This window comes from Dendrobates tinctorius, unplaced genomic scaffold, assembly GCF_039654945.1.
Source record: "Dendrobates tinctorius isolate UK_male_01 unplaced genomic scaffold, ASM3965494v1 ptg000057l, whole genome shotgun sequence".
NCBI classification, from domain to species: domain Eukaryota; kingdom Metazoa; phylum Chordata; class Amphibia; order Anura; family Dendrobatidae; genus Dendrobates; species Dendrobates tinctorius.
Window position 1 is genome coordinate 23,574,457 of NW_027361725.1, and position 13,112 is coordinate 23,587,568.

The 13,112-nt window shown below is 45.9% G+C and overlaps 1 protein-coding gene across 1 annotated transcript in view; it reads left to right on the top strand.

Moving 5' to 3' along the window:
* The window catches only part of G2E3 (G2/M-phase specific E3 ubiquitin protein ligase), an 86,794-nt gene that overhangs the window by 50,736 nt on the left and 22,946 nt on the right, over positions 1 to 13,112 (top strand). Inside the window, exons 10-12 of the mRNA XM_073577801.1 lie at positions 596 to 719; positions 1,698 to 1,984; positions 3,630 to 3,811. Coding sequence (XP_073433902.1) covers positions 596 to 719; positions 1,698 to 1,984; positions 3,630 to 3,811 — 593 coding nt within the window. The remainder of the gene's footprint in view (positions 1 to 595; positions 720 to 1,697; positions 1,985 to 3,629; positions 3,812 to 13,112) is intronic.

Here is a 13,112-nt window from a genome sequence, read left to right on the forward strand (position 1 = left end):
CAAACAGTGTTCACTTCTGCCAAAAATGCAAGTATAGAACAGGGCATGCAACTTTTAAAGAGACTGTCACCAATTTGAGACCTTGATTCCACTGATGTTACTTACTTTACTCTGTGCAGCAGTTAGGGTACAGTCAGAGTTTTCACTGCTGTAGATCTAGCAGAGCTCAGAATGCTATCATGCCCACACCACTGACTAGCAGCTTTTTATGTACACTGTATATTGAAAGTAAGCTGCTAATCAGTGTTGGGGACGTGGTTGGACTAGGAGGCATATGGGTATCTAGTTTGGGCAGTGGTAATCTCCTGCTGACTAAATACTCATTGTATTGAAACATAGCCTAATAAGTGACACATTGCTGGAATCAGGGCCTCAATGCCTACCCCATGCTGCTCTGAGATTACATTGCAAAAATCTGGTGACAGATTCCTTTAAAAGTAGCGTTTTTTGATCTTTGTAACTGGAAATGACATGCACTTGCATTCAAGGATATGTTTTGAATAAATTAGAAATTTTTTTTTTTTTTTCTCTCTGCTTATTTTCTGTAACTATTATGATCTGAAGTATTGTTATTCCTTTGGTATTTTTTTCATAGCAGTAAAAAGATCACGCCCTGCATCTCTTAATTGTTCGAAAACCCTTAATTCAGGGTTTGAAGCCGAACAGCAATCTCCAAAATGTAGAAGGCAATCTACAGCATCAAGGCAAGTTCTCTTAAAGTAAGTACCAATACAGGGTCACCGTGAAGTGCTGTGCCTGTGTATGTACTACTGCTATGGTGGAGAAATACCTATTTGATTGTAAAGACCTGAAGATTTTTTTTTGTTACAGTAGTTATGATAGACGGTCCCCTCCACCTCCCAAACTGCAGGTCAATAATTTTGCTTGGCTTGGTGTCCCTTTCAATATTTTCAAAAGTTGAATACTATTTTAATTGCATTGTGTTGTCCTTGTCAACTTTTTTAAATCAAAGTAGGACTGCCGGACTGTGCTCTAGGTCTTCTCCTGTCCTGGATCTTCTGTCTGTGGGTTCCCCGGCCTCTCTGCCTGCCTCCAGTCTGTAATTTCCCAGCCCCTATGCCTGTCTATAGTCTTTCAATGGCAGGTCACTGCTTTTTCAGTGACCTGCATCCTCTGATTGAAATCTCGTCTGCATTGCTGTGGGTTGCACATAGCAGACTGAGTTCATGGCTGGTCCTCAGTAAAATGGCACCGTCATTGAGAATAACAATATTTTTTAATTTTTTATTATTTTTCACATCCTATCATTTACTATTGATGCTGCATAGGCAGCATCAATAGTAAAAAGTTGGTCACACTTGTCAAGCACTATGCACTTGTCAAGCACTTGACATTCCTGCAGGTGTGCACATAGCCTAAAGAAGACTCACAAAGCAGATTTCTTCAACAAAAGTATCAACGTAATCCTTAATACAGCGCCATTACAGTCAGGTCTTCACTTTACATTACAAAATTCTGCTGACAGGTTCTATTTAAAGGTAAATTTCAGGACTCATCCCCAGGTGTAGTTTGCTGCCTCGGTTTCTGCAACATTTAATATAATGGTTTTCATTTTATTATTAAATTATATCCGTTTTTGTACCTTGTATGATTACCCAGCTTGTGTATGTTGTTTTTTTTTTTTTTTTTTTTTTTGGTTTGTTTTGTTTTGTTTTGTTTTTTTTATATATCACCAGGCAGGCACCGAAATATATTTCTGATATCCTGAAGGAGCTGAAGTCTCAGATAAATAACTCTATATTCACTATAAAAGTGGAGAGCAAATCCCTCTGGAACAGTTCCCTCAGTTGTTTCCGCAGGAAACGTTTTTCTCCGTACAACACTCTACAAATTAAATTCAGTAACAAAGGCAGATTAGAGGAAATGTCTCTGACCTATTACTTTCATCTGCTACTTGATGCCATCCAGAATTCCAACTTGTTTGAAGGACCTGAGCATAAAAACCTTTCTTTAAATATAAATGGTGAGTATAATATTTCCAGTGTGATTCAGTGATGGCTGCCTGTGTATTGTTCAGCTAGTGTTGGACATACAGTCTGCAGCCTATGTTACCAGATTTTTCTACAGTGTAAGGGCGCAGTTAAACGGCCTTGTAACTCGAACGACTATCACATCGTACATCTGACTGGCCGGCCGGTGCCTCTCCTGGCCCCAGTGTGACAGCATGTATTTCTTGGGTCAGGAGAGCCACCGGAAAGTCCGTGTACTGCGATGCAATTGTCTTCCGTGTTGTCTCTTGGCACGAAAAACAATGTGTAAACTACGAAGGTTTTCTGTGTATTTTGTGCATCGTTTTCTGCTCACATTAGCATCCACAATGTTATTGGTGAGGGCCAGGGTGCAGTACGGAAGATAAGCATATTATGATTCTAGGCAGTGTTTATCTTCTATATTCTTAGGAATATGGAAAATTCATTGTAAAATGCAATTAAATGTATTAAGAACTACTTTTCCCGGAGCCTGCTTAGAGAACACCCTTCACACTGTAGGGAGACAACCCTTACATACATGGTGGCGTTTCAGATGAATGGCCGTTCATGAGCGCGCCAGTATAAAAACTGCTTGCATAAAAGAATCTCTCCGTACACAGCCTTTTATGCCATCTGTATGCCCCGATAGAGCAGTGGTTGTCCTCATCAGACAGTCCCAGTCCATTTTCATGTCAGCAGTAACTTCTTACTGGTTACAATTATGAGATAAATTACCGTTTATACTCGAGTATAAGCCGACCTGAGTATAAGCCGAGGCACCTAATTTTGCCTCGGAAAACTGGGTAAGTTTATTGACTCGAGTATAAGCAGGGTATGCATTGTCCCCTCATCCCTGTCCTGCTATGCGTGGCTCCCCCCCCATTCTATCCTGCTATGCCTGACTCCTCCCCCCCCCTCGCTGTCCTGCTATGCGTGGTTCCCCCCTTCGCTGTCCTGCTATGCGTGGCTCCCTCCTTCGCTGTCCTGTTATGCGAGGTTCCCCCGTCATGTCCTGGTATGCGTGGCTCCCTCTGTTGCTGTCCTGTTATGTGTGGCTCCCCCCCCCCCTCCCCATCGTTGTATGCATGGGCTTCCCCCTCCCGTCCTGGTATGCATGCTTGCTATTACAAAAAAAAACATCCTACTTCCCCCCCCCGCCGTGAACTCGATGCATCTCGCTGGTGCCGACTTCCGGCAGCTATTCCTGCTGAGCGATCATGTGGCACCGCTCATTGAGGAATGAATATGGGAGTCGAGACGCGTGCATGTTCATTATCTTATTGAGCGGGGCCACATGCTCGCTCAGTACAGGAAGTGGTGTCGGGCTCAATGGAGATGCAGCAATGGCGCGGAGGAGGGTGAGTATGATGTCTTCTGCAAGCCAGTGGCTGCAACTGTCACTGTGCGCGCTATTTAGCAGCGGCATAGGCTTTAGCCACAGCCGCCAGCTCCTGCCGCTGCTCCCCATCACCCGCTGGCTTTCTGGACAATGACTCGTGTATAAGCTGAGGTAGATGTTTTAAGCACCAAAAAAGTGCTGAAAAACTCTGCTTATACACGAGTATATAGAGTAGATTTTAGTCTACTATTATGCGAATTCATTTACCAGATAATGTGCATTTTTTTCTCATCCCACAGCACTAGCCGATGACCTGTACTATGAAGCTGGCAGAATGGTGGCAGTTGCGTTGGTTCATGGGGGGCCAGCACCGAGCTTTTTTTCACCAACTCTCTTCTACTGCCTTATTTATGATCCCCACCACGCACAACCAATGTTAGAGGATGTAGCAGATCCCAATGTCTTGCAGGCAATATTGAAGGTAAAGAATAGGAAATCTACAAGTTTTGGTTGCTCTCAATACCCATGGCTTATGGTCAGCTTATAACACCACTCTATTGTTTTGTTTTTCCAGCGCTGGAGTGGCGCTTTAAATGTAAATCCCCCACCCCACCCCGGTCATATACTCTCTGTGTCCTCACCGTTTTTTCAGGGCTCCTCCGATTGCACTGCATCTTCTTCCCGTAACTTCTGTCTGGCCTGAAGTCAGAAACTATGCCACAAGCTCTCAATGCAAGTCAACAAGGATCTCATAGACTTGTATTGAAAAGTGACCACCAGCGCTCTCCATGAAACACTGGAGCCGCCGGCAGGTCACTTTTCACTGTGGAGCGACCGGAACGACGCTGGAAAATGATGAAGGCGACAGCAGGTGAGTATGAGGTTAGGGGCAGGGGAACTAGATTTAAAGCATTACTCCAGTGGTGCAATAAAAAAAAATAGAACAATGGAGTGGTGCCTTATGGAATTTTTTTTTCTTTCTTTAGATTTAGAACTAAATAAATAGAGAACTTATCAGCTGTCTTATTAGTGACTAGATTATGGCCCAATGCTATCGCATCGGGAGGATGCGATAGCATCACACCTCTTGCCATGTTAACCCTCAACACACACACTCCTCAACACACACTCCTCTCACCTTTCACCATCTCCACTCACTCTTTCACTCCACATACGACCCCTTCTCTCACTCCGTTTGTCATACTCACGCCGTCATCGCCGCTGCTCCACGATCCCCGACATCTTCTTCCGCCGGCGCCATCCTGGATCCAGACGTCCACGCCGGCGACATGTTCTAGCGGCGACGCCATCTTGAGTATCGTGAAATCCCGCGATAGTCAAGATGGCGTCGCCGGAAGAACATGTCGCCGGCGTGGACGACGTCGGGATCCAAAATGGCGTCGGCGAAATGTCGCGAGTTTTCGCCGACGCCTTTTTGGATCCCGACGTCGTCCTCGCCGGCGACATGTTCTTGTGGCGACGCCATCTTGACTATCGCGGGATTTCGGCGATCCAAAATGGCGTCGCCGCAAGAACGTGTCGCCGGCGTGGAGGACGTCTGGATCCAGGATGGCGCCGGCGGAAGAAGATGTCGGGGATCGTGGATCAGCGGCGATGACGGCTTGAGTATGAGAGACGGAGTGAGAGAAAGGGTCGTATGTGGAGTGAAAGAGTGAGTGGAGATGGTGAAAGGTGAGTGGAGTGTGTGTGTTGAGGGTTAACATGGAAAGAGGTGTGCGGTGACGTCACCGGTTACAACTGGACGGAAGTTGTTACAACCGGAAGTTGCTTAGGGCATTTATTATTATAGATAAATCTGTGCAGAACAGATTTACCATTTCTTCTTACAGAAATTCTATTTAACTTATGTGGTGCATCATTAGATGGAAAGTCCCATGTCAGAAATGGGAAAAGTAAGTATTGGCTAACTTTTTTTTTGAATCAGATCTTTTTTATTAAACATTCAGGAATCAATACAGAAAGAATATGACATCTTATATAGCTAGTAAAATTTACATTGAGAGCAAATATTATTTAAAGGGTAAAACTCTTCCTGTGTAAGAATAAATAAAAAGAAGAAATCTCAAAACACAGATATTTGCATAAAATTGAGCCTATAAACAAAAATCAAAATTATACATCAGTGCCTCATTTCAGCGGGAAAACCATCCCCGCCAGCCGCGCCACTCCGCATCATATTTCGCCCCCCCCCCGCCCCCCACGGATATCAGGTCCAATCCACCCCAGCTCCCTCCCACCGCGCCACTCAAAATCTACTTCGCCACAAAGGGCACTAGACTTTATTTTCACCCCCCAAGCATCCCCTCATCGCAAGCACAACAGCAACTGGTCCAACATCGCATCCCGTACCAGTGCGCCCGAGGGGAGACCCGGTGACTCCATCCATGGCTGCCAAATTTTGTAAAACTTTCTTAATGCATTTCTTTTTAAATAAGCCCCCCTTTCCAATCTGATGACATTATTTAGTTTATTTTTAAGCTCTGACAATGTTGGTGGCATAGGATCCAACCAATGATATGCAAGTATCTTTCTTGCCTGATACAGGATGCGTGCTATTCCCAGGGCCACTGCAGAGTCCGGGTCAACCCCCTCCTCCCACAAATTCAACAAACATAGACGAGGTGACGGTCGTATTGTGATATGGTATACTTGGGCTATGAGTCCCAGGGTCTGCCTCCAGAAATCCCCAATGTGCCCGCACTCCCACATAACATGCATCAAGTGGGCATCATCCTGCCCACACCTATCACATTGTGTATTGGGCCTAAGTCCCATTTTAAATAATAAGCTGGGTGTTTTATATACCCTGTGAATGAGATATATTTGCGAAAGCCGCTGGCACTCAGAAACCGCCATTTTAGGGACCTGTTCTAGAATATCGGACCACTGGTCCTCCGTCAGGGGGCCAACGTCCCGTTCCCACTTATTCTTAGCAGCAGTCAGTGGATATGTCTCCAGATGGGCAGGTAATAATCTTTTATATAATTCAGAGATAAGTCCCCTAGAAGACTCAGATGTAAGTAGCATATGTAGTGTTTGATTATGTGTCACTATCACCGGATTTGTCCTTCTCTGTTTTTCCAATGCATGTCTTAGCTGTAAGTACTGATAAAAGAAGACGTGCGGGAGGTGAAATTCTGTTCTCAATTGTTCAAAACTCTTAAGAGTATTATTTTGCAAAATTTGTGACACCAGATAAATCCCTTTATCTTCCCATCTTCCGAACCCCACCAGCTTTTTGATCTCTTGCAAATCCGGATTTCGCCACAATGGCCACAATTCCGTAGGCCCATTTATCTTCAAAAGAGACTTACCCCTATCCCACACCTTGAAAATCATAGCCAACTTGGGGTATCGTGCCCCATTTATCTGCCGTCTTCCCACCTCCAACCGGCACCCTGGATATTTCCATACCGATCCTTCCCTCACAATATCACCACCATTGTCACACGCCCCGTCTCTACCCCAACCCTTAAGATGTTGCATCTGGGAGGCTATAAAGTATATGAATGGGTTTGGCACCGCCAATCCTCCCTCCTCCTTCCCTCGCTGCAGTATCTCCAAGCGAATCCTAGCCTGTTTTTTCTTCCAAATTAATTCCCGGAATAATGTATTTATTTTTGCAAAAAAGTCCCTACAGATCCACACCGGAGAATTATGTATCAAATATAATAATTGTGGCATCATTACCATTTTGATTAAGTTAGATCTACCAATATTCGACAACGGCAGGCGACACCAAGTATGTACTTTTGCTCTAAATCGCTGCAACAGGGGCTCCAGATTCAGAGCCCGAAAATCCTTCGGGGCAGGACTAACAATTATACCCAGATACCTAAACCTCCGAACTACAGGGACCGGTATCTGCAAATCTGAGAAATCCGCCGGGAGAGGGTCTATCGGCATTAAAGCTGATTTGGACCAATTAATCCGAAGACCAGACCTCAGCCCAAATTCTCGAATGACCTCCATTGCCGGCAAAATCGAGGAATGTACCTTATCTAAATATAGAAGTAAATCATCCGCGTACAATGATATCCTCAACTCCACAGTTCCACATCTGAATCCCATTATTTCTCTGGACTTCCGAATTGCAACTGCCAATGGCTCCACCGCAGTAGCAAATAGCAAGGGCGAGAGCGGGCACCCCTGTCTAGTACCTCTCCCAAGAGGAAAAGACTCAGAGACCCTGCCATTAGCCCCAACCTTCGCCACCGGCGAGCCATACAACAGCCTCACCCAATTTATAAATCTGTGTCCAAAGCCCATTTTCCGAAGTACCGCCCACAAAAAACCCCACTCCAAACTATCGAACGCCTTAGCGGCGTCTAAGGACAAAATTGCTCTTCCCCCCAACTCCCCAGAACTATGTTGAATCCCCAAGTATAGTTTCCTAAGGTTCATAGATGTGGCTCTGCCTGGGATAAATCCCGTCTGATCCTTCTGTATAACAGATGAGATAACTCGGGACATCCTATTGGCGAGTACCTTGGCCAATAATTTAACATCTGTTGATAATAGGGAAATCGGGCGATATGAATCCGGAACCTCTGGATCCTTTCCGGGCTTTAATATTAAAACTATCAAAGCTTCCCTCATAGATGGCGGGAGGACCCTCTGCCTTTCAGCCTCTTCAAATACCTTAAGTAGCTTAGGTAGCAGTAAGGGTGCATAGGTTTTGTAAAACTCGCCAGGCAGGCCATCCATTCCTGGAGCCTTTTCATTTTGCATCTGACCAAGCGCCTCCTCCAACTCCTCCAACAGGATGTCCCGATCCAATGAATCCCTATCGCTATCAGCCAATGCAGGGAGAGAGAGAGCATCCAGGTACTGCTCAATCTCAGTCTCCGTGAGACTGCAATCTGATGTGTATAGTCGCATATAATACCTCCTTATCTCACTCACTATGTCCGCACTGTCTGTCACAGGACCACCCGAGTCCGTTTTTAGCCTATTGATATATGAAGATCCGTCCTGTGCTCTAATGACCGTGGCCAATAAATGTCCTACTCCCTCCCCCTCTATAAAATATTTTTGTTTGAGGAAATAACGTTTATTTGCTGCCGCCGACATGAGGTTTTCCCTGAGCGACCCCTGTGCCTTCTCCAAAGCTTTTTTAGTTTCCTCTGTCGGGTTGAGTATCACCGCAGCCTCCGCAACAGACACCTCCTGGATCAGACTCTGGGTGTAGCGTCTATTTTGGCTTTTCCGTGTGCATATTTCTCTAATATATAAGCCCCTGACATAGGCTTTCATGGAATCCCAGACTATGTGTGATGATGCAGAGTACTCATTAAGTTGAAAATATTCTAGAATGGCATCATGCAAAGATCCCCCTATAAGCTGGATCCAGAAGGGATTAAGCTTCCAGATAGGTCTAGATAGGGTGAGGGGGTGTCCCCATGAAAGTGTGACATGTAGCGGCGAGTGATCAGATACACTTCTAGGCAGGTAGGCCACCCCTCGTACATATGGGGTCATGAGTGTATTCCCAATGGCCAGGTCTATCCGTGACATAGCGTGGTGGGAGCTAGAGTAGCAGGAAAACTGTCTGGCTGTGGGGTTTTGGACACGCCAAAGATCTACCATACCCAGCTCCACTAACGTTCTAGCAAATGAGGTTGAGGCTGCATCCTCTGATATGTTTCCCGAATGCAACTTATCCAAATAGGGATGCAAATATGTATTAAAATCTCCTATTAGAAGAGTCGGCGCAGGGGGAAAGGAACCCAAAATAGACAAGATTCTTTTTACTGGTTCGACTGAATAGGGCGGGGGGATGTATATGGCAACCAAAATAAATTGTATACCGTATAACGTGCAAAGCAAACATACAAATCTGCCCCCAGGGTCAACCACTGATTTAGTACATGAGAAGGGGATGGACCTGTGCACCAGCACACTGACACCCCACGCATGGGTCGAGTACGTGGAATGATATTCATGTGAAACCCATCCCTTTCTTAGCCAATGAATATTATCTTTCACCATGTGGGTCTCAGACATACACAGGATAGCCGGGAGAAATTTCTGCATATTAGTAAATATAGCACATCTCTTATTTGCATCCCCGAGCCCCCTAACATTCCACGCTACAATATTAAGTGATATCGCCATAAGAGCAGACTAAAAAATGAGAAATCGGAACATACTCCACTCCCGAGGGAGAGAGGCAATCTCCACCATCCCTCAGTACAATGAATTGGGCGACACGGCTGACGCACATCACATCCCACAGAACAATTAGGGAATACAACAACAAACGAAAAAAACAAAGGAGGGAGAGGGAGCACTGCACACCAGTGCACAGCGCCCCTACCCCCAAACACAAGTGTAACTTGCACATTTCTCTCAAATAGAGAGAATCAGGGCTAGAAAACTCGCCCAGAGTCCATGCAGGGAGAAGGGTCCACAGCTTGTCACTGTAACGAGTGTCCACAGCAATCCGGTCAGCTCCCGCCCTGAATCCGAAATGGAATGAACAGTAGTAATTATACCAGCATAGCGTCCTAGACAAAAAGGAGTAACAACACCTGGTGGCGAAAAAAGGGAGAACTTCAAGTATTCTTCCTCCTCATGGACCTCTCATTAATATCCAGCCAGGACAGCGCCATTCCCGCCGTATCAAAAAAGTGCGTTTCTCCATTCACATCAATCCGCAGTCTAGCAGGGTACATCATGGAATATGTCACCTGTAAGTCACGTAGGCGTTTTTTAATCTCAATAAATTGCGCCCTTTTACGCTGCACCTCCAGGGAAAAATCAGGGAAAATGGAGACTTTCCTCCCATTAATAGCAAGTTCCTTAATGTCTCTGGATCTGCGCAGGATAGCATCTCTATCTTTAAAGTGTAGGAGCTTAAGCAAGATGGGACGCGGGGGTGCTCCCGGCGGGGGGGCACGCGTAGGGACCCTGTGTGCTCTCTCAATAGTAAAGAATGGGGACAAAACATCTTTACCAAAGGTGTCCATTAGCCATTTTTCAAAAAAGCCAAGTGAGTCAGTCCCCTCCGTCCTCTCCGGAACCCCCACCAGTCGCAGATTACTTCTACGGGAGCGGTTCTCTAAATCATCCACCTTGTTCAGCAGTATTGTAATATTTTGCGTGGCTTTTCCCAGCTCCCGTGTTATTGGTGGCAATTTATCCTCCGTCGCACCAACACGCTCCTCCAGTTCCCCCACCCTGGCAGTCACCCCTCGCAGCTCTTGTTTAATACAGGCCATGTCCTTGGTGACAATCTCCATTTGATTACTTAGAGTGGCCAGTGTGGTATTGCAGGAGTTAATTGCTGCGAGGATTTCTCCCAGTGTGGGCTCAGCAGTCACAGACTCCGGCTGCTCCCCATCCCCCACTCCTTCCTCCTCCAGCACAGGCCCCTGTGTCTGCACATGTTGGGCTGAAGGGGGGCCCAGTTTACTCACTGTTCCCTCCCTGGAGAGATGATCCTCCAGCTCCACGCTGCATCCAGCGTCTGCCTCAGTCTGTGCACTGGGCGATCGAGCAGCAGCAGGAGGCACCCTTGCATATCGTTCCAGCCTGCCAGCAGCTCCCATCGCTCCACTACCAGCCGACTTGTTGTTTGCTGGTGCCATCCTGGATGTAGCAGAGGCGCGCCCCGGCGTCTCCTTATCTTTTTTACTGCTGCGGTTCGACATGGCCCAAGGATCCTCCGCTGTCTAAACGCCCAGGGAGATATTGCAGCCCTCCAGGTCAGTGGGACTCGTCAGCAGTGCCGGTAATCAGGATTTATTCATTGGCTAACTTTTAAGCATCACTCCAGCGTTTTTAATTTTTTTTAGTTTACAGCTGGACTGGTGCCACTAATCTAAGTTCCCTGCCTCTAGTCTCATGCTTACCTGCCACCTGCCGTCATCTTCTGTTCTCTGCACTGCTCCTGTAGGTCTTTTGCCAGTTGTGACCTGCTTGATCGCTCTTGTGTTTGCTGGAAGAGCCATAAGTCACAGCTCAATGTAAATTGATGGCAGCCAGAACGAGGGTCTCATAGGCTTACATTGAGAGCGTGTGATCATTACCTCTGACTACCGGTTAATCAGAAGTTAGTCATAAGATGGCGAAGCGAGACGGTAGTGGCGCTGGGAACAGCTGAAGATGATCTAGTTGGTGAGTATAATACTTGGGTCAGGTAACTTAGATTAGTGGCACCAGCGCTGTCTCTCATCGATGCACCACACTTTGTTAATCGGATGAGGCAGTGACGTCACATCCACAGCGCTGCAGACAATTGCTGAACTGAGTGATTGATTGCAGCAATGTTGATATGATGTCTCTGCGGCAGCAAAACAAATTCTGCACTGAACTTTGAGAGGGTAAGTAATCCCAGATCTGTCGGTGATTCATGCTGTTCGATGACTCTGACATGTCTTTAGACTGTCTAATCAATCTAAGATTACACCCCCTTTTGTCTTATTTAGTGCTAAAAATTTGTCGATATCTCATTTTATGCCATGACCCCTTGTCGGACAAGGCACAGAAAGCATCTAAAATACATTATTAATATGGTGCAAGTCATTAACCCCTTAACGACCGCCAATACGTCTTTTAACGGCAGCAGTTAAGGGTACTTAAACCACAGCGCTGGTTTATAAGGGTTTAGCGCCCCCCAGAGTCTGAATTTCTCTGGGGTCTTGGCAACTGAGGATAGCAGAGACCCCAGAGAACATGATTCAGGTCGGTTTTTACCGACCCCCAGTGATGCGTTAATGGTATAACGGCGACTGCAAAAAAAAAAAAAAAGTCTGATTTTTCCATTTAATTTCTCTCTCCTCTGATGTGATCGCACATCAGAGGAGAGAGAAATAGGGTCCCCCGATTTCCCCTTCCCCCGGGTACCTCCGATATCCTTGCCACCCCCCACCCCGTGAAGTCCCCCAGGTCTCCTGCGTCTCCTTCTGGGAGAAAATGGCAGGCCCATGTGCAGTGCGCCAGCAGAGATCTGCCTGCCGGCAACAATAGGAAATTTTTCCTATTGCTTCATTTTGATCACTGTGACAGGGTCTATCACAGTGATCAAAATAAAAAAAAAATATAGTAAATCAAACCCCCTTTATCACCTCCTTGGTTAGGTAAAAATAATGAAATAAAAAAAGTATTTTTTTCCATTTTCCCATTAGGGGTTGGGGCTAAAGTTTTGGCGGGTGGGGGCTGTGTGTGTGGTTGGGGCGGTGGTTGCTAGGGGTGCGGGATTGAGGTGTTTCCACTGTTTAGGTACATCAGGGGTTCTCCAAACGTGACATGGCGCCTCCATTGATTCCAGCCAATTTTGTGTTCAAAAAGCCAAACGGTGCTCCCTCCCTTTGAGCCCTGCCATGCACCCAAACAGTGGCTTTTCCCCGTATATGGTGTATCGGCGTACTCGGGAGAAATTACACAACAAATTTTGTGGTCCATTTTCTCCTGACACCCTTGTGAAAATTTAAAAAAAAATTGGTTCCAAAGTAAATTTTTTGTGAAAAAAGAAACTTGTTCATTTTTTTTCCTTCCACATTGCTTTAGTTCTCATGAAGCATGGTAAATATTGGCTTGGTCGTTAAGTACCAAATTGGCCCTGTCACTAAGGGGTTAAGCACAGTTATGTTTTGTTTTTCGCTATTTAATTACAACAGGGTTTTTCTCATTTTGTCTCTTGTAGGTTTGTGCCAGAATTCTGGTGCATTTAACTTGATGAATCTTTCCCTATGTGTATCAATAAGCAGGTGACCACGGTGAAACCAGATCCCCTGCAGCAAGAAATATTGATGTAA